This window comes from Nicotiana tabacum, chromosome 2 (genome assembly GCF_000715075.1).
Source record: "Nicotiana tabacum cultivar K326 chromosome 2, ASM71507v2, whole genome shotgun sequence".
NCBI lineage: Eukaryota > Viridiplantae > Streptophyta > Magnoliopsida > Solanales > Solanaceae > Nicotiana > Nicotiana tabacum.
Genome location: NC_134081.1, coordinates 71,585,700 through 71,608,387, shown reverse-complemented (window position 1 = coordinate 71,608,387; position 22,688 = coordinate 71,585,700). Strand labels below are relative to the sequence as shown.

The 22,688-nt window shown below is 38.2% G+C and overlaps 1 protein-coding gene across 50 annotated transcripts; it reads right to left on the bottom strand.

The window, feature by feature from the left end:
- Positions 1 to 667: 667 nt before the first annotated feature.
- On the bottom strand, positions 668 to 20,713 carry LOC107822587 (uncharacterized). 50 transcript variants are annotated; one of them, XR_012701175.1, is made up of 8 exons: positions 18,658 to 20,711; positions 18,392 to 18,540; positions 12,543 to 12,609; positions 10,383 to 12,130; positions 10,116 to 10,219; positions 2,552 to 3,047; positions 2,342 to 2,443; positions 1,297 to 2,131 (listed from the first exon to the last, which is right to left on the bottom strand). XR_012701175.1 is itself a non-coding variant. In XM_075234179.1 (8 exons), exons 3-5 carry the CDS (start codon positions 11,254 to 11,256, stop codon positions 9,933 to 9,935), a joined length of 237 nt encoding a protein of 78 aa, XP_075090280.1. In that variant the 5' UTR covers positions 11,257 to 12,130; positions 12,543 to 12,609; positions 12,937 to 20,709; the 3' UTR covers positions 1,297 to 2,131; positions 2,342 to 2,443; positions 8,728 to 8,812; positions 8,921 to 9,932. The 50 variants fall into 50 exon arrangements, 19 of the variants coding, with proteins under 19 accessions (XP_075090280.1, XP_075090264.1, XP_075090258.1 ...); XR_012701174.1 differs by having other exon boundaries at positions 18,669 to 20,711; XR_012701170.1 differs by having other exon boundaries at positions 12,547 to 12,609; positions 18,669 to 20,711.
- Between the last annotated feature and the right edge of the window lie 1,975 nt (positions 20,714 to 22,688).

The following is a 22,688-nucleotide window of genomic DNA, read 5'->3' as shown; positions in this document are numbered from 1 at the left end:
TGACTAACCAATTGTATCTTTTTCCACTATAACTTGGAAGAGAGGTGGATACACAATAAAATGTAATGCAACGCGAGAAATTATTACAATTAACTGAAATTGACTATTCACGGAACTACTTGATCTTACGTTCAAGTTGGCTCGAATGTTTTGAACACCAGAGAGTACAATATGTCTCTTGCATCTCACAATTTTTTAGCTATGGTCCAAACTTCTTAAACAGAAAGAATTCGATTACTAAAATGGAGTGAATTACAAAAATTTATATGGCGTCCCCCCGAAGGGATTAGTCTTAGCGAAATATTCCCATTTTGAGTGGTATTAGCAAAACGTCCCCGCTTTACACTTGACACTATTGTTCTTCAATATTTAAAACTTGAAATTCTTGCTTAGTGATAAAAAATAGAAGTTAATGATCAATTATTGTTGAAATTATTTAAATGTTTGATAATTTATGCTTAAATTTATTGTTCAAACACCGATTTTGGTAATTTACTGTAAAAATTTCAAAACTCCATTGTTGGACCTTAAAAATGACAAAATGTTGTCTTTTTAATTTGATATTATTTGACTAAATTGATGGTTGGAGATTGTTTATGTTGGTATTTGAAAGCTTCATTTCAAATTTGATATTATTTGCAGCAGATTTAAGGTGGTTTGATCGAAATTGAAATTACAAATTCGAATAGCACTTTGTTAAAACAACCCAAAAAAAGTATACCAATTGGATAAACTTCAACAGATAGGTAGAGTAAATATAACATCAACTCTAAAGAGCCACAATAAGACCCGTCACTAGCACAGGGACCACACCAATGAGAGTGAGAGTGAATCTAGGACAAGTTAACAACCACCAGCTATACAAGAAGAAGTCACACCAACTCTGAAATTCAGATTTCACACTGCAAAGAGTATCCCCAAGACAAATCAAATCCTCAGATATTTCATCAAGTAACATCAAACTCCAAAATGCCACGATCGGTTAGCGATACACTATTTTGTACTCAAGTAACTCTTGCACATCCACAACATGGTCACATTCAGGAAAGACCATTATAATAGCAGCCAGCAAATGCATGACGAATATACATAGTGTTATGAGAGCAGAAATCTAATAAAAATATCATATCCAAACTACTCTAACAAAGACGAAACATATTATGAGATAGTGAGATTTCACCTTATCTTATGATATACCCTTCTAATATACAAACTTCTTGATTAGGTATATCCAGAAAAAAACAACCTGTGATCTCCAATGCTCAAGTGAAATTAAAGACCACAAGGCTCAAGTGACAATAAGTCACATGGTATTAGGGCACTTTTGAATCGTATCTCACAGCTAAAATATTGTTTTGAAACAGGGAAAGGACTTATCAGCCAAACACTACCATTTGCCACAGCCATATTATATCAGTTCGATTACACCATTGCAAATTGAAATTTACACATATTTTGTAACATCCAATGAAAACCACACATCATATTCATACCTCATTTCCAGTATGTTGCCATGGAGTTAGTTACCATTGCTAACTGATATTTGGCGTCAGCATTCACGGAAACCACACAAGCGGTAGTAAAGAATATTATGTTGCATGCTGAGAACGTATGAAGATGACGAGGATATATAAGGGTCACCAACTGTCCAGATAATAAATTCAGAAGATCCTTGCATACACCCCTTCACACACAAACCTCTTATTTGTTTGAATAATGAAGTCATTGATGGACATCATTAACGAAACAATTTTCAAATGGAAAGGTGCTTCATCATAACATTGGTGTAGACGGGGAAAAAGAAAATACTACAATCCCTCCACACCAGAAATTGGGACATAGTCTGCTATCCATAGCGACCACACATGTGAACATCAGTTCCACAATCTCGTCAACGATAAGAATTTGATTAATGGTAGGAGTGCAACCTTTTGTGCGAGTTAGGCGCAAATCATGGGTTCAAACCTTTCCGTAAACAGAAGCTTAGCATTCAACTGGAGATAGAGGGGCAGGCCTATTATCCACCAAGTTTTAGACCTTGCACCACTGGCCCTCGAGAACTCAATTATCATAAAAAAATTAGGAAGAAGTTGGCCACCATTGCAAACTGATACCATTTGCACGTAGTCTGCTGCATCCATAAAGACCACAAAAGAGAATAGCAAATAGTGAAGAGTATTATGTTACAGCAGTAAAAGAAATCATTTATAGACATCAATGATGAAAGAATTATCAAATGCAAAAATTGGATCATCAATAAATTGGAGTAGACATTGAAGAAAAACAGACTCTGGACATAGTCAGCATACATTGATATCTCACATGTCAATCAGAACCTTACCAATGGTTTCCAAGCGGATTACCATTGCAAAGTGATTTCTTGAGTTGTAGTCTGCAGCATCCATGCAAACCCAGTGCATTGGCTAACAGCCAGATTATTATACTGCAAACAGTCATGGGGTATCAGCTGTTTTTTGATGATATATAATGGGTCATCAACTATCTAGAAAACAAGTTCACAAGATTCTCAAACACACACATTAATACAAACCTATAGTTGAATATTGAGTTGGAAGCCATTTATAGACATCTAGAATGGACCAATATTCCAGTGTGAAGGTGGATCATCAAAATATCGTAGCAGATGTACAACAGACTGTATTCCTTAAATCATCAAAAACACTGGTGGATACTTTTCGCTGAAGAAGTGGGAAAATAAGTCATTTCTAATTTCCCATTGCATGATATGCGATAAATGAGCACCCTCCACTTCCGACCAAGAGGTAGTGAGTTCGAGTCACCCCAAGATCAAGGTGGGGAGTTCTTGGAGGGAGGGAGTCGAGAGTCTATCGGAAACAGCCTCTCTACCCCAGGGTAGGGGTAAGGTCTGCGTACACACTACCCTCCCCAAATTCCACTAGTGGGATTATACTGGGTTGTTGTTATGATATGCGATAACACCTGACTGAAACTTCTCTAGTATAATCAATCTGCCAACACGAGCACTAATCCATCTTGAGACATTTTATCTAGCAGCCACGTAATTCCTGATAAGTGATATTAACTTTAATCAAACATGACAAAGAGATGACCAAAAAACACTGACAGATTTAGGGAGGAGATTCTCTACTAAAATTGCTCAAGACAAATAAGACAGACATTCAAAGGCAACTCCAGAGAACAGTGCTACTGATTAAAAACCACAGACAGACTGGTAGCACACTTGACACTTTCCCTCCTCCTCAGTCCGGGCTTGGGACCGGCTGATTTGACAGGCGGAGTTACAACGGTCACCCAAACACAAATTGTCGCAACATGTAAATCAAAACCACAAAAGGAAACACAAGAAGAACCATTGCTGGTGTCAAGGCAAGACAAGATCATATTGAACAAACAAAACAGACTCAAAGAAGATTGTGAGAAAGCACGGGAGAAAATATATTATTGATATTAGATACTCAATATAATACAAGAGGTCCTATTTATAGCTATAGTCTACAAAGTACATATTACTCCCATTCCAATGTGGGACTACACATAACTAACACTCCCCCTCAAGCCGGTGCATACACATCATATGTACCGAACTTGTTACACATGTAACTAATACGAGAATCAGTAAGAGACTTAGTGAAAATATCTGCTAGTCGATCATTCGACTTTGTTAAATTTGTAACAATATCTCCTGAAAGTATTTTTTCTCTGACAAAGTGACAGTCGATCTCAATGTATTTAGTCCTCTCATGGAACACCGGATTTGACGTAATACGAAGAGCAGCTTGGTTATCACACACCAGTTCCATCTTGCTGATTTCTCCGAACTTTAACTCCTTGAGCAACTGCTTGACCCAAACTAACTAACACGTTGCCATAGCCATGGCCCGATATTCGGCTTCGGCGCAAGATGGAGCAAATACATTCTGTTTCTTGCTCTTCCACGAGACCAAATTAACTCCTACTAGAACACAATATCCAGACGTAGAACGTCTATCAAAAGGTGATCCTGCCCACTCAGCATCTGTATACCCAACAATCTGCTCGTGACCTCGATCCTCAATCCTTTGCCTGGAGCTGACTTTATATACCGAAAAATGCGAACAATTGCATCCCAGTGACTATCACATGGAGAATTCATAAACTGACTTACAACACTTACCGGAAAAGAAATGTCAGGTCTAGTCACTGTGAGGTAATTCAATTTGCCAACCAACCTCCTATATCTCGTAGGGTCTCTAAGAGGCTTCCCCTGTCCAGGCAGAAGTTTAGCATTCGGATCCATAGGAGAGTCAATAGTCTGTAACCCATCATTCCAGTCTCCTCAAGAATGTCTAAGACATACTTCCGCTGTGAAATAACAATACCTGAGCTAGACTGAGCAACCTCAATACCTAGAAAATACTTCAATCTACCCAGATCCTTAGTCTGGAAGTGATGAAAGAGATGCTGCTTCAGATTAGTAATATCATTCTGATCATTGCCAGTAATAACAATATCATCAGCATAAACCACTAGATAAATACACAGATTAGGAGCAGAATGACGATAAAACACAGAGTGATCAGCCTCACTACGAGTCATGCCGAACTCCTGAATAATTGTGCTGAACTTACCAAACCAAGCTCGAGGGGACTGTTTCAAACCATAGAGTAACCTGCGCAATCTGCACACACAACCATTAAACTCCCCTTGAGCAACAAAACCAGGTGGTTGCTCTATATAAACTTCTTCCTCAAGATCACCGTGGACAAAAGCATTCTTAATGTCTAACTGATAAAGAGGCCAATGACGTACAACAGCCATGGACAAAAAAAGACGAACAGATGCTACTTTAGCCACGGGAGAGAAAGTATCACTATAATCAAGCCCAAAAATTTGAGTATATCCTTTTGCAACAAGACGAGCCTAAAGCCGATCAACCTGGCCATCCGGGTCGACTTTGACTGCATAAACCCAACGACAACCAACAATAGACTTACCTGCAGGAAGAGGAACAAGCTCCCAAGTGTCACTAGCATGTAAAGCAGACATCTCGTCAATCATAGTCTGTCGCCATCCTGGATGAGATAGTGCCTCACATGAAGACTTAAAGATAGAAACAGTGGACAAAGAAGATATAAAAGCATAATGAGGTGACGACAGACAATGATAACTTAAACCGACATAGTGGGATTAGGATTAAGTGTGGATCGTACACCTTTGCGGAGTGCAATTGGTTGACTAAGAGGAGACAAGTTCGCAGTAGCTGCAGAATCTGATGCAGGGCGTGAATCACCTAGGCCTGATGCTGGATGTGGACGACGATGATAAGTCAAGAGTGGTGGAGCTGCAGAAGATTGAACTGGATTATGTGGAGGAACTGGAGCTATAGATGGTGGAGCTACAACTGGAGTTGTAGGTGGTGGAGCTGGAGATGTAGAGGAAGATGGATGGGAGATAGTGACGGAATCTCCAAAAGATGAAACTGGTAGTACCTCAGAAATATCTAAGTGATGACCCGAACCTGTGAAGTATGATTGGGTTTCAAAGAAGGTAATATCAGCGGACATAAGGTACCGCTGGAGGTCAGGAGAGTAGCATCGATACCCCTTTTGTGTTCTCGAGTAACCTAGAAATACGCACTTAAGAGCACGAGGAGCTAACTTATCTGTTCCTGGAGTAAGGTTATGGACAAAACAAGTGCTTTCAAAGATACGGGGTGGAAGAGAGAACAAAGGTAAGTAGGGAAACATAACAGAGAACGGAACTTGGTTCTGGATAGCTGAAGATGACATACGATTAATAAGATAGCAAGATGTAAGAACTGTATCCCCCAAAAACGCAACAGAGCATGAGATTGTATGAGTAGGGTACGAACAGTTTCAATAAGATGTCTATTATTTCTTTCAGCTACTCCATTTTGTTGAGATGTGTACGGACAAGATGTTTGATGAATAATCCCATGAGATTTCATAAATTGTTCACATCGGAAAACACCGTAGCTCGCTGGAAAATTGTAAAGTTGTCGGAATTTGTTGTAACCAAGATGGATAGACTTGGAATTCCCTTGCGAGCAAGCTGTCCTGAAGAAATGTTTTCAAAAGATGGCCGGAAGGTCACTGTTCACACTGAGAAAATATAAAAGTGGTCGGAATTTGATTTGAATTAGATGGGTGGACTCAGAATTTTGAGAAGAGCAAACTGTCTTGAAGAAGCTTCGCGAAAAAATGGCCGGAAAGTGGCCGGAACCCTCGCCGAAAAAGTTATTTACGGTGTTGCCGGCGCGTGGCAGCTTTTCTGCTGGATAAATTTTCAGGGGTTGGTCGCTGGAAGGTGATCTACCTCGTGGTGGTGTTGGTTTTAGCACAACACCGACATAAAGTGACTTTAACATAGACAAGCCTTAGGTCACCAGAAAAATTGCACGATTACTAAGTTTTTTCTTCCCGGTTAACGTTGGAATGGCGCACAACGATCTTTTCTCACTAATGCTCTGATACCATGTGAGAAAGCATGGGAGAAAATATATTATTGATATTAGATACTCAATATAATACAAGAGGTCCTATTTATAGCTATAGTCTACAAAGTACATATTACTCCCATTCCAATGTGGGACTACACATAACTAACAATAAAATAACCTTGTCAAAAAGACACAGCCGAGGAAACAACCTGGAAATAAGATGTCAATAAGATGGATTATACAGAAGGAAATGAATACTATGAGGAACAGACTGGGCAGTGACCTCCTAGGTTGAAAGGAACTGTTGCGAGTGCACACGGGTCAATGACTCTACTTAGGGATACAAAGCAGAGAGGCAGAGAACTACCTAGGAGAGGATCTAGGTTAAATACACGACTCAATCGCAAGACAAATAAAGAAATTGAAACGATAAAATTTAGACTAGGCAATGAACTTCTAGATCACATTCATAACTGAAACAAATGAACGACAAATTCACACACAGTCAAAATCAAGATTCAAAGTCATTGCGCTAGAATACTGTTGCAAAAGTTACATTATCCTGGAAAATTCTCAGAACGTAAATTGGAGATCAAAAAACTCTCTCAGTGCTGGGACATTGCTGCAAACCTTCCAGTGAGCACTTAAATATACTCCTCACCACCCCACCCCCCAAAAAAAACAAACGCACAAAACAAAGATCCTCGAGTGGATCTCCCACCTGAAAATTAAAAAGATTACTTCCACATCAATAAACAATTTACTTCCACATCAAAAAACATCATTTACAGCAACAAAATCAATCCACAACAGTGTGCTTTAGCATATGCAGGAAATGAAAAGCAAACTACAGGTACTGACTTACCTAGTGCCCGATGACTACCAATATTTGGCAGTGCACATGACCACGTCAAGGTTTTCGAAAGAAGATAAAATAAAATCACATCTCCCATTTGACCTCGTCATTGTACGTCAAACTAGCAAAATCTATAAGCTTCCTTTCTTTTAATTTATCCCTTTGATTTAGTAAGATATCTCGTATAAAGCTGGGTATCCTTCCACAACACAGAAAATATGATAAACTCCTCAAACCAAAAAGCTCAAATTGACAGCACAAACGCTTAGACCTCATTGCATACACTTTCTGAGAAAATCCCTTAAAAGTTCCATCCTCTTACCTCACAGTTAAAGACAGTTTACAAGCAGCAATATGAGCGAACTGGTACACTGGTAGCACTAACAAGCCCCCAGACTAACCTTGTAATGCACTTCAAATTTCCCTAAAAAGCCACAGACTTCACCCTGCCCATGGGACATGAATCATTCAGGCAACAATAGCAGATATCATATGACAGTTCCTCCAAAGAAAAGCCAGCAGATATTGAAAAGCAGAGGCACCCCAGACTGCAATGAAACATCCACAGGATAAAAAGTTACTACTTCCCATATACTTCACGTGAAGTAGACAACGTGGAATTCCAGTTGCACTAATAATTTTTCACTCTTGGCACAGGATTCTACTCTCACAAAAGTTCTATCCCTCCTGTTCCACTTCATACGGGATTACTATTATCCGAGGAATCAACTTTCCACTACGATTTTTGACTTATTTTTTAAAATATTTTTGTTATAGATTTTCTAATTGTTCTAAAAATGAAGGAATCAATGTCCGAATTGAGACTGAAAATTGAATGGTTTGACCCTCACACTCCTAAATCTATATATTTCGACACGGGGGAACTACTATTTTTTTAATACCAAACTGGTAAAAGAGTACAAAAAAGAGCCATTATCCTAGTATCTAATTCGCTCATCCTCCTATTTGCAAATGTTCGTATCCCACTTAGGAAGTTGAATGTTAAATTGGAATACCAGGCAACCCAGAAGTCAACATCATAACTATCTAACAAGATATGATCATAATCCCTCTAAGGCCTTTCCACAAAATAACACCAATGAACTATAATCTGTCCTCTCCCTCATTCGGCTATGAAAAAAACACCAATTTAGCACACAAAGTGGAGAAGGCCGTCTTTTTTGGCACTGTTGACTTCTATAGTAACATACTAATATTAGGTACATCTCCAGAACAAACAACACAAGGACCTCCAAAAACCAAAAGCTCACATGACAGCATGGATCCGATCTTAAACTTAGAGGAGCCTCACAGATATTAAGCCACATGGTACCAGGTGACCTTCAAATGCAGAGCTATATCTCACAACTGAGCTATAACCAGCCAAATGTTACATGAAAGGTATTTTATATCAGAATCAAGGTACAACCTATGACACAATATTTCCTTGGGTATACGTTGACCTTCCTGAGGAAATAAGTCTCGTGGTATTCAATGCCTGCTTTTGGATCGACCTTCAAAGACCAAAAGGCGCAAGTGACAGTAAGTCAAATGGTATTAGGGGGATTTTGAATCCATTCTTCTATCTCACAGCTAAAGTATTGTCTGAAACAGGAACTTACATGAAAGGACCTCACAGCCAAACCATTACCATCCACGGCATGCTACATCAGTTTGTTTACACAATTGCAGACTGAAATTTAGACATTATCTGCAACGTCAACGGAAACCCCCCACACACGACACCTCATTTTCAGGATTGCCATTGAGTTAATTCCCATTGCAGATTGATATTTGGATGTGCTCTGCAGCATTCACGAAAATCACACAAGCTGACGAAAGCCACCAAGCAATAGTAACGAATATTATATTTCAGGCAGGCAAGAACTTCTTAAAGATGACGAGGATATACAAGGATCGCCAACTTTCCAGATAATAAATTCTTAAGATGCTTGAATACACAATTTGCGGCCTGGCTAAACGCGAATCTCTTATTTAGTTGAATATTGAGTTGGAAGTCACTCAGAGACATCATTAAGGAAATGTTTTCCACTGCAAAGGTGTATCATCATTACATTGGAGTCGACATGAAAAGAAAAAAAGACTACAATCCCTCCATACTGGAAATTTGGATGTAGTCTGCAAGCGTCGATAGAAACCACAGATATCAATATAGTTTCCGCAATGTTGCCAATGATAACAAGTTTGACCACCATTGCAAACTGATATTTGCACGTAGTCTTGCAGCATCCATGAAAAGCTCACAAGCAAATAGAGAAGAGTTTATGTTGTGCAGCAGTGAATGGAAGCATTTCTAGACATTAATAATGAAACAAATTTCCAATGCAAAGGTGGATCATCACTAAAATGGAGCGGACATGGAAGGAAAACAAGCTCGGAAGGTAGTGTGCACCGCATTGAAACCTCACATGTCAAATCAGAAACTTCAATGGTCCACTGATATTAAGATGCCGTCTACATCATCCATGAAAACCCAGTAGCAATAGCAAACAGTAAACGAGTATTATACTGCAACCAGGGAAGGAGAGGGAAGGAATATCGGCTGTTTTTTGAGGATATATACCGGGTAAGTAGAAAACACATACTGACACTACATGCCCACATACTGCCGGACTAAGCACTAAAGTTGGATATTGAGTTGGGAGCCATCAATAACGAAACAATATCTCCTGTGTGAAGGTGGATCATCAATAAATCGCAGCAGATGTGAGACAGACTGAAATCCCTTAAATATCAAAAACATTGGTGAAATTCTTCGAACTGAGAAAGAAAGTTGTTATCAAAATTTCTAATTACCAATTGCATGATAAGCGAGCACAACTGACTGAAACTTCTTAGTCGACTTGCCAACACAAGCTGCTAACACATCTTGAGGCATTTTATCTAGCAGCCACGCTTTCCTGATAAGTAATATTAACTGTAATCAGACGCTGACACAAAGATTAAAAAAAAAAACAGATTTAAAGAAGAATATGTTCCCATCCTAATTGCTCAAGATAAATAACAAGAAACACTCTAAGACAGCTCCAGAAATCATTTCTATGAACTAAAAAGAAGGGACACCTATAATTGCACACTTGACACCTTCCCTCCTCCTTATTCCGGGCTTGGGACCGGCTGATTCGACAGGCGGAGTTACAAGGGTCACCTAATTACCTAAACACGAAAACTAGCAACAGGTAGACCAAAACCACAGGAGAAACCACTGTTAGTATCAAGACAAGACCATATGTTGAACAAATAAAACAGACTTCAACAAATGCATCACTCAAACACAATCAAGACACAGTGCCGACGAACAACCCGGAAATAAGTTTGGATTTACACAAATGGAAATGAAGACTGGGAGGAACAGACCGGGTAGCGACCTCCTAGTTAAAAAGGATCAATGACGGAATTGTTGAAGAATGGATACAGGTCTAGGACTGTACTTAGGGATACAAAGTGAGAGACATAGGTCTACCTAGGAGAGAATATAGGAGAGACAAAGTGAGAGACATAGGTCTACCTAGGAGAGAATATAGGATAGATTGACGATTCAATTGCTAAACAAAAAAAAAAATTGAACCAATAAGATTGAGACTTGGCAATGACCTTCCAAGTAAAATTCATTAAAAAATTCTCATATAGCCAAGTGACAAAAGCAAACTCTCCACCGAGTCTCTCTCGAAGCTGAAACTCAAAAGGACTACTTCCACAACAAAAAACTGTGTTTAAAGTAACAAAACCAACAAGATTACTTCCACATAAAAAAAACCTTGTTTAAAGCAACAAAATCAATTCACAACACCTCAGTTTAGTGTATGCAGGAATCAAAAAGCAAGTTGCGGGTACAAATCCCATAGTGCCAGATGACCTACCAAAGTTGGACATAGCCCATTACAATGTCAACATTCTCCAAAGAAGATAAAATCACATCTGTGTTCAACCACATCATTGTATATCGAAAGATATAAGAACCTATAAGCTGGGCGTCCTTGTTCCTTTTTTTTCTTTTGATGAAGTAAGGTCTCTCTCCTATAAGGCTGGGGGGATCCTTCGACACAGCAGATATGATAAGACTCTCTCAGATCAAAAGGCTCAATTGACAGCACATATGCTTAGACATCATTGCATACACTCCCTGAGAAAGATCACATGATTGTCCCTCTCAAGTTCCATCCTCTAATCTCACAGTAAAGACGGTTGTAAAAGCAGCTATATGAGAGAAATGATTATCCAAACACCAGTTGCACTAACAAACCCAACCTAACACGGAATGCACTTCAAATTTTCTAAACAAGCCATAGACTTTACCCTGCCCATCTAGGACCCGAATCGTTCAGGCAAAAATAGCAGATATGATATGACAGTTACTCCAAAGAAAAGCCAGCAGATATTGAAAAGCAGAGTCCCCGGACTATAATGAAACATTCACAGGAAAAAATGTATTGTTTTCCGATGCGACTTCACGTGAAGTAGACAACTTCTGGGAGCTGGCTAGTTAGTGCACAATTTGACTTCAGCTGACAAAATGCTAATCTGAAAATGCACAGCAGCTAAAATGTAAAAGTAATATCTCCAGCCCAAAACAGAATTTCATTTGTTAGAAGATATATGTGATGCATGAACCAGGAAGATGGTCAGCAGAAGCTTCTTTAATGTATTGGACATCAGGTACACTTCTTGCATACAGGTGGTTGCTTTGTTTGATTATTCTGCTCAGTCTTGCATACGGGTGGTTGCTTTGTTTGATTTTTCCTTTACTACCTTATCCCTCCAAAAGGGGAAGAAAAAAGACTGAGCAGAATAGATATTGCTCACTGGAAACCCTGCAACAAAATCCCCATCAGCCCATTATAGCATATATTGTAAAAGCCAGTCAACATCCACAAGCCCTTAACAGGATGTCTTCTACAGAAAGCTGATGTATAGAAAAACATTTGTGAAAGCTAAAGCTAAGACCAAAATGTAAAAGCTTCAGTCAGAAAATAAAAGAGACCAAAATGTGCAATCTGAAAGAGAATGAAAAAAAACGAATGATGAAAAAAGTAAATCAATATTCATCATGCAACAAAAGAGACCATGAGAATGCTAAATTTTGCAAAATATGTACAAGAACAAAAAATCCACCCTTTGGGGTCAAGTTAAAGATAGGATGACATCACATCACCAAAAATTGAAATCTCGACATTATTGAATTTAAGCAATCTTAAAAGCAAGCAAAAGGCAAGATGAACTCACGAACCAACAACAATTTTGCTCCATTAAAACAAGAACAAAAAATCCACACTGCTGTATGACCCGGTGACTGCACAGAAGAAAGGCCCAGTTAAATACATAGTTGGCCAAACCATACCAACAAAGAATCACCAGAAATGTCAAAGACACAAGACGAAAAACCCTTTTCCTTAATAACCTCCGCATTCACATACAAAAATAAAATAAGAGAATACATGATCTGTTCTGAGCCAGGGGTTTTATTACAGGTACTATTGATCTGTTTTAGATTAGTGAATCGAGCTCTTTTACATAATAGCTTTTACACAATAGCTAACAGTTTGAAGCAAGTCTTTAAATGATGAATATACAAAATATAATATGCATGCTTCAAAAAAAAAAAGGGAGAGAGATCTACCTAATAGAATAGTTTGAAACAAATGAACTCATACAAAAATATAAGCACTAAAACCCCTCTGCTTCCTCGTAAAGACATTGATTGATCAGAGTCTATGAGATCTAAGATGTTCCTCTCTTCTAGTTAATATATACACTAAACATTTAACTTCAGACTAGGAGGCCATCACTATGATTACGGAATGAAACTGAACTTAAAATCGCAATACCATAAAAGCCTAAAGAAACGCAAATCGACGAACAAGGCCATTCCATCAGGAAAAGAATTCACAGCTCTAAGACCCAACAGCTGCAAGCACAGAAAGAAAGAAGAGTTTACTGCAAATCTCGTGAAACCCATACCACCTCGGAAATTACTAAGATGCCAGATACAAAATTGAAAACACCCTTTTCTTGAAGCCTGAAAATATCCAGATTGCACTGCAAGCACCAAAAGAAGACCAGGAGACAGCATGCACAGGAATACGGGACAGCAACCTTTGAAATCCCAAATCTAATTCTCTATTACGGTCACCATGTGCTATCCAACAAACAAAACCAAGCTGGCATGACAAGCAGAAGAAGACGGAATTGAGTAGCAAGTACACCAAAAGTAGCGGAGCACTTAAAAGAGTTTGAGCACTTATCAGATGCCAATAACAATAAGCGATCTCATCAGTTGTATCATCGATGAACATAAGCATCCGACTTGAACTAAAAAAGGCAGCGGAATACACTATGCACACTTGTGAAAAGAATTTAACTTGGTTGAGAACTTCCATATAACAGCAGTTTTGATAAAGCTTCGAGAGACGAAAATATTCAATACCTATAGTCAAAGACCTGGGAACTTGCCCATATATCCTTCATAACTGACATCATACCTAGGTATGGGACCGAACAAGATAACTAGAAGTCAGGGTAAAAGAAGTTGATGCAAGGAAAAAACCAATATTAGCAAATTAGAAGTCAAAGATATGAAATCCAAGTAAACCGATAGCTCCACGTTGGGGTTGTGCCATGCATGTGACACATTCGGCTAGAATCAAGGACGGACTCACTCACCATGAAGATCCAAGTCAGCATGGGTAGCGTTATTGCTAGTTCTACTCGTAATCTGATTCAATAAAAAGAATTGTGAGGTTCCAGGGGAGTGATAGCTCAGGTAGTGGGGCAAAACAGTGTACACCAGTGCACAAATAGAAGAAGATGCCCATGTAACCTCTGTCCATTGTTGCAACTCCAAATAGAACTGGAACTTGATGCTAACATAGCAACATCATCTCCGATCATCAAGGTAAAAATAAACACACTACTAATTGCATAGCGGAGTCTCACAACAAAAACCTCATAACCAACCCAAAATCTAAAAGCATGCTTCATTCCCCAAAAATTGCACCAAGAATGGATCTCACCAGCTTTCAATTTCATCAGAGTCCCACATGCCGTAATACACAAGAAAACGGTCAAGGGTGAGAACAACAAAAATAAACTACACATGGAAAGAAAGCAAAGATATGAACATTGAGAAACCAAGGTAACTAGCAGAAGGTCACAAAAAGCAGCACCGAAAAGGGAAGTCTGCGACTGCAACGACTATTGGTGAAGGGTAATTGGTGAGATACCATGACTATGAATAGGTAGAGTTTAACTAGCCGCAATCCACCAGAAGGCCTTTCTTCTATAAACATTACCAAGACCTGATCAACCAATGTCAATGTTGAAATACAAAAAACCAACTCTAATCAACAAAGAAGATAGAGAAAACAGATCTAATAACAAACTGGATCTCAAACCCAAAAAGAGAAAAATCAAAGAACTCCCAAAGCCTGACTGCCCGCTTGAATTGCTTGGGTCCGAGCTTAACTTCTCAACGGAAACTATGAGAGAATTGCAAATCAGAAACCTATATCCCAACAGCTGCAATCACAGAGAGAAGGAACAGTTAAGTGCAAAGTTGGCGAAACCCATGCCACTAGGAAATCACTAGATATTCCAGACACGAGATCGGAAAACCCCCTTTTTTCAAAGCTTGACAATGTCTGGATTGCAGTGCAAGCACTTGACACCAACCTCTGAAATTTCAAAATCTAATGTTCTATCACTGTCACCATGTGGTCTACAATCTATCCAACAAACAAAAGCAAGCTGACATGATAAACAAAAGAAAACAGAAGCAGAGAAAAAAGACATGCAGCAAGAACACCAAAAGCAGAGTAGGGGCTATATCAAAAGATCCAGATTTGAGTTTGAGTACTTATCAGGTGTCCATAACCATAAGAGATCTCTCACATAAGTTGGATAATCGAAGAACATAAGCAATCGAAGAACATAAGCATCTGGACTGGAAAAAAATGGCAGCAGAATACACTATAAACACTTGTGAAAAGATTTAACTCAGTTAACAATTTCCGCATTACCAGCAGTGTTGACAAAGAGAGAAGGAATCACTATAATTAGGGAAGGAAACTGGAACGAAAATCTCAATAATTAGAAGTCTGAACTACAGAAACCTCAACGCAAATCGGCAAGGAAACAAGCGGCTCCAAGGAAAGCCGAATTCACTGCTCTAAGGCCCAATGGCTGCAAGCACAAATAGGAGGTAACATTTAAGTGGAAAGCTGGTGAAACCCGTACGACTAGGAAATCAGAAGAGATGCCAGAGACAAGATTGAAAAACCCCCTTTCTTGAAGCCTGACAATATCAAGATTGCAATGCAAGCACCAAAAAGACCAAGAAACCATGTGTAACGCATACTGGATCACCAACCTTTGAAATTTCAAAATCCAATCCTTAATTACTGTCACCATGTGGTCTACACATCCACCCAACAAACAAAAACAAGTTGGCGTGATAAACAAAAGAAAACAGTAGCAGAGGAGATATGTAGCGAGAAAACCAAAAGTAGAGGAGCACTTTATAGGGCTATCAAAAGATCCACATTTGAGATGGAGTACTTATCAGGTGTCCAACCAGGTGTCCATAACTATAAGAGAGATCTCATCGGTTGGATCATCGAAGAACATAAGCATCTGGAATGAAAACTGAAAATGGCAGCAGAATACGCTATACACACTTGTGAAAAGATTTATCTCAGTCGACAATTTCCCTATACCAGCAGTTTTGACAAAGATAAGGGAATCACTCTAATTAGGGAAGAAAACTGGATTGAAAATCTCAATACTCATAGAAGCCTAAACTACAGAGACCTCAATAATGACCGGCAAGGAAAACAAGGCGGCTCCATGCAAGGAGGAATTCATTTCTCTATGGGCCCAATGGCTGCAAGCACAAGCAGGAGGTAACAGTAAGTGAAAAGCTGGTGAAACCCATACCACAAGGAAATCACAAGAGATGCCAGAGACGAGATTGAAAAACCCCCTTTCTCGAAGCCTGACAATATCAGGATTGCAATGCAAGCACCAAAAAGACCAAGAAACCGTGTGTAACATACTGGACCAAGCTTTGAAATTTCAAAATCCAATCCTTAGTTACTGTCACCATGAGGTCTACACATCCACCCAACAAACAAAAACAAGTTGGCGTGATAAACAAAAAGAAAACAGTAGCAGAGAAGATATGTAGCGATAAAACCAAAAGTAGAGGAGCACTTTAAGGGGCTATCAAAAGATCCAGATTTGAGATTGAATACTTATCAGGTGTCCAACCAGGCGTCCGTAACCATGAGAGAGATCTCATAAGTTGGATAATCGAAGAACATAAGCATCTGGACTAAAGACGAAAATGTGGCAGCAGAATACACTACAAACACTTGTGAAAAGATCTATCTCAGTTAACAATTTCCGTATTACCAGCAGTTTGGACAACGAGAGAAGGGAATCACTATCATTAGGGAAGGAAACTGGAATTAAAATCTCAATAATTATAGAAGTCTGAACTACAGAAACCTCAAAGCAAATTGGCAAGGAAACAAGCAGCTTCACAGAAAGACGCATTCACTGCTCTAAGGCCCAATGGCTGCAAGCACAAATAGGAAGTCACAAGAGATGCCACAGACAAGATTGAAAAAACCCCTTTCTCGAAGCGTGACAATACCAAGATTGCATTGAAAGCACCAAAAAGACCAAGAAACCATGTATAACACGCATGCTGGATCACCAACCTTTAAACTTCAAAGTCCAAATCCTTAATTACTGTCACCATGTGGTCTACACATCCACCCAACAAAACAAATACAAGTTGGCATGATAAACAAAAGAAAACAGTAGCAGAGAAGATATGTAGCGAGAAAAACCAAAAGTAGAGGAGCACTTTATGGGGCTATCAAAAGATCCAGATTTGAGATTGAGTACTTATCAGGTGACCAACCAGGTGTCCATAACCATGAGAGACCTCATCAGTTGGATCATCGAACACACAAGCATCTGGACTGACAACTGAAAATGGCAGCAGAATATGCTATACACACTTGTGAAAAGATTTAGTGAGCGTTTGGACATAAGAATTGTAAAATTCCAGAAAAAAAGTGAAATATTTTTTTCAAGTGAATCATATTTGAAAACTAGAGTTGTGTTTGGACAAGAATATAATTTTGGGTTATTTTTGAAGTTCTGTGAGTAATCTGAGTGAAAATTTTGAAAAACAACTTTTTGGAGTTTTTCAAATTTTTGAAAAATTCCAAAATTCATTTACAAGTGAAAATTTGAAAATTTATGGCCAAACACTATTTTGGAAAAAGTGAAATTTTTATTATGTCCAAACGGACTCTTAATCTCAGTTGACAATTTCCGTATACCAGCAGTTTTCACAAAGATAAGTAATCACTCTGATAAGGAAAGAAAATTGGATTGAAAATCTCAATACTCATAGAAGCCTAAACTACAGAGACCTCAATGATCAGCAAGGAAAACAAGGCGGGGCTCCATGCAAGGAGGAATTCACTTCTCTAGGGCCCAATGGCTGCACGCACAAACAGGGGGCAACAGTAAGTGAAAAGCTGGTAAAACCCATACCACTAGGAAATCACAAGAGATGCCAGACAAGAGATAGAAAAGCCCCCTTTCTCGAAGCCTGACAATATCAAGATTGCAATGCAAGCACCAAAAAGACCAAGAAACCGTGTGTAATGCGTACTGGACCACCAACCTTTGAAATTTCAAAATCCAGCCCTTAATTCCTGTCACTATGTGGTCTACACATCCATCCAACAAACAAAAACAAGTTGGCATGATAACCAAAAGAAAACAGAAGCTGAGAAGATGAGTAGGGAGACCACCAAAAGTGGAAGAGCACTTTATGATGCTATCTAAAGATAGCAGAATTGTGTACTTAACAGGTGTCCATAACATAAGAGATCTCTTCAGCCGGATCGTCGGAGAACATAAGCATCTGGAATGAAAACTAAAAACGGCAGCAGAATACACTATACATGCTCGTGGAAAGAATAATCTTAATTGAGAGCTTCCATATAACAGTAGTTTTTGACAAAGCTTAGAGACACGAAAATCTCCAATACCTATTAAGCCTAAGACCTGAGAACTTGCTCTGCATCTTCCCGAACACAAACACCAAAGCAATACAGTTGGTCCTTCAGAATCACTTGCCCCCTTAGATCAATCTTAATACTCATCCATTGAAAACTACACCACCTAGGATGAAATCCACCTGATGACCAAACCAAATATGCATTGAAGAAGTCAAGGTAAAAGAAGTTGATGCGAGAATAAGACAATATTAGCATATAAGATGCAAGACATCAAATCCAAACCGATAGCTCCATACTGAAGTTGTACCCTGCTTGTGACGCATAGGGCTAGAACAGATGACGGATTCACTCATCTGAAGATCCAAGTCAGCGAGGAGCAAAATTGCTTGAGGTTTCGGAGTAGCGATAGCTCAGATAGTATGGAAAACAGTGTACACTACCGTAACTTCTCAAAATAGGAGGAGGAGCTTATGTTGAATCAGAGACAGAATAATCCCTCTATCCATAGTTACAACTCCAAATCGAACAGGAACCTGATCAAAAAAACTAACATAGCAAGATACTCTCCTATTGTCAAGGGAAAAAATAAACGCAGTACTAATTGTGCAGCGAAGACTCACAACAAAAATATCAGAATTGCACAAAACCTGAAAGCATGCTTGATTCCCTCGAAATTGCATCTAGAGTGGATCTCACCACCTTTCAATTTCTTAACATCGAAAATCAAAGGATTGCAAACAAGAAACTCACATATCGTAATAACAAGAAAATAATCAAGGATGACAACATAAAAGATAACTATACAAGGGACGAAAGCAACAATATGAACATAACCAAGATAACTGGCAGAGGTCACAACAAGAAGCACGAAAAAGAAAATTCACAAAAGGCTGTTTATAAAGGGTAATCAGAAGATACCATGACTATGAGTAGGATGAAGGTACTAACTACAATTCCATGAAAAGAAATCACCCAGCAGAAAGTCACCATAGAAAAGACTCATCAAAACCACCGGAAGATCTCCTATAATCGTTACCCAGACCTGATCGAACATTGGCAACATTGACAAACAAACAACCCTCTCTAATCAACAAAAAAGAAAACAAAACAGAAATAATTGCAAATTGAATGCGCGCACACACACAAAAAAAAAGGTAAACTCAAAAAGGACTCCCAAACCCTGCCACTTGAATTGCTTGGCCCGAGCTTAATTCTCAAAACAGTCAGATCATAGAATTGCAGATCTCGCACGTAAAATACAGCAAATCGAAACAAATAATAAGAAACAGATAAAGTACCAAAGGAGAGCAACAATCTGAAGATAGAGAATACTGGCAGCGACTGAGAGCTAAGAAATCTAAACCAATCTCATCGCTCCATGTAAAAAAGAATTCATTGCGCTCTAAGACCCAACGGCTGCAAGCACAGAAAGAAGGGAATAGTTAAGTGCGAAACCCATACACCTAGGTAATCATCAGAGATGCCAGAGACAAGATTGAAAAAACCCCCTTTCTCGAAGCCTCTGACATTGATCTGTAAACAACATGCAGAGGAGCGCATTCTGGACACCAACCTTAGAAATTTCTAAATCTAATCCATCCAACAAAACAGGCGTGATAAGCAAAAGAAAATTGGAGCAGAGAAAACTAGTAGCGAGAACACCAAATATAGAGAAGCACTTTACGCGGCAATCTAAAGATTCAGAATTGAATACTTATCGGTCATCCGTAAGACACTTATTCCTTTAGAACCACTTGCACCATGTACCCTTGAAAAGTGACATCAAAACCTAGGAATGAAATCCACAGATGACCGGACCAAATAAGCATTGAAGAAGTCAAGGTAAACGAAGTTGATGCGAGAATAAGACAACATTAGCATATAAGATGCAAGATATCAAATCCAAACCGATAGCTCCATATCGAAGTTGTGGCCTGCTTGTGAAATATACCGCACCTGGAGCTCATGTTAAATCAGAGACAGAATAATCTCTCTGTCCATCGTTACCAACTAGAACTGGAACCTGATCGCTAACATAGCACATCCTCTCCGATCATCAATGGAAAAAATAAACATAGAACAAATTGCATAGGGAAAATCTCACAACAAAAACCTCAGAATCGCCCAAACCTGAAAGCATGCTCTGATTCCCCCAAAATTGCATCTAGATCTAGAGTCAGGCTTTCAATTTCTCAATTTAAGGACTGCAATTCAGAAACCCACATACTGTAGCGTATAATACAAGAAAACAAGAATGAAAACCACTAACCTACATCCCGCTGTACAGGGAGAAATTAGAAGCGCAATTGAAACCAAAACAAACTGGGACGGAGGAATTGGCTTCGGGGCGAGTTTATTTATAAGGTTGTGAGGCTGGGATGGACGGCTGAGATTAAGCGATGAAGACAACGCGTAGCGGGATACCAGCGGATGTATTTGGACCAGGAATATTTCAAAGGCGGTGGATAAGTGGATTAGGTCGGCATCTTTTGAGTATTAAATTTAGCAACAATATTTTTTGCATTAACTATTACGTGGTCCACAATTAATATTTGTTTGTAAACAAGGCTATTTACAAACCACCCCAAATAAAAAAAAATTAGCAACCACAATAAATTTTTTGTTTTCTACAAGACAATACAATTAACTCAATTGCGTTTTTTATTTGTCGGAAAACTTATCTTATTTTTCTTTGAAGATTACTTCCCTTCAATTTCTGGCTTGGATGCAAATTATCGTAAATTGAAAGTTATCAACTAAAATAATATTGTAACATTATGAAATAAAAACGAAAAGAGTGAGATTGCAAAATAATACTATAAAGTAACAAGAAGAGCGAGAAGAAGGGATGAGACTTCTTTCTTTTCTATTTGCTGTTGTGTTTAAAAGGATAACAAAGGTTGCTATTTACAGAAACTCTTGTCACAAGTCCAACTTATAATTTTTTTTTTGTTTTTAACAAGTTGCAACAAGACCTCCACGTCGTAAGACATTCCTCATAAGCAAGTTGCTTCATAGCACTCCCGCTTAAAAATAATGTGTCTTGTTAAAATTTTACTTAAAAAAAGCTTATGCAAAAAAATATCCTAGTAAAAAAAAAGAGTAGAAATATCTTATAGTATGTACTAGTGTCTAGTTGTCTCATTAAAAATCTTAGACTATGAGAATCATTTAGCCTTTATAAATCACAATGAAAATACGAACATGATTGTTTCTTAACCCATCTTAATCTATTATTATGTATCATATATTCTCCGACTCCAAATTAATTATCCTAATCTAGATTTTCAGTTCGGAAAAAAAAAATCTAAATTTTGGGTTGTCACAAAATTGTGCCCACTTTTCTCAAAGCAAAGGTTAATCTTTATACATTTTTATACTTTTCAATATCCTATTATCAAAATAATATTTCATACTGCATTTTTTTTTAGGAAATTACTTTGTGTCGCACTTTATTTTAAAGAAATGTTCAGTTTAAAAAAATAGCTTTATTTTTACTTTTGGGCTCATTTCATTGCAATACAATAACAAAAATTCTCAATCATGGTTGAGAACTTCAATGTTGGGATGATATATATGGACACCCTCAAAATTTATCAATTACGCTCTTAAACTTTGTAGGAATCTTATTACATGATCCTAAATGTTACTAGCAATTAAAAAAGGGAATAAAATTATTTACTACTTTAAAGTAAAATTTTATTAAATATAGAGAACAATACGATAAGGAGCACTAGTTAGTCCATAAGTTAAAAGATACAATTATTAGAACTATAAAAATAAAACTTTCTGAAAGGATGAGAATGCAACGTGTATCATGTAGCAAATATACAGTAAGAAATATAAGTTAGTTCAAGTATGATTCCATGATAATAGAATCAATCACATATATAAAAATACTATATATGAAGTAAAAATACATCTATATATTATCAAAAAGTTGGGACTGTAAAAAGTTTTTAGAACTTCAATTTTAATATTCAACTCATGATTTAAAAGGGACAAATTATTGACACCATATTACACATCGTATTTGTATAACTGACACAGTAGGTCGTTTTGAGTACTAGCTCACCCTTTTATGATTTGAGACCTTTACTAGCGCTATTTGATGATTTATGACTTGCGTGCTTGGTCTGTGTTAATCTCTGGAAAGTCTAAACGTGAATTTTTAAAGAAAACTTAAATTTGAAAGTTGAAAATGGCTATAGTTGACCACGATCAATATTTTTAGTAAACGGTCTCGGATCGGTGTTTTAATAATTCTGGTAGGTTTATGTGATGATTTTGGACTTGTATGCATGTTTGGTTGGGGTTTCGGGGTGAC

Excerpts from the sequence above, each read along its gene's own strand:
- LOC107822587 (XM_075234109.1), bottom strand. The coding sequence starts at position 11,256 with ATGATGTGGTTGAACACAGATGTGATTTTATCTTCTTTGGAGAATGTT. Across the intron at positions 10,220-11,179 it reads ATGGGCTATGTCCAACTTTG|GAAAGCGTGGCTGCTAGATA; the intron begins GTAGGTCATCTG and ends ATTACTTATCAG. Across the intron at positions 3,048-10,115 it reads GCTCGCTTATCATGCAATTG|GAATTACGTGGCTGCTAGAT; the intron begins GTAATTAGAAAT and ends ATCACTTATCAG.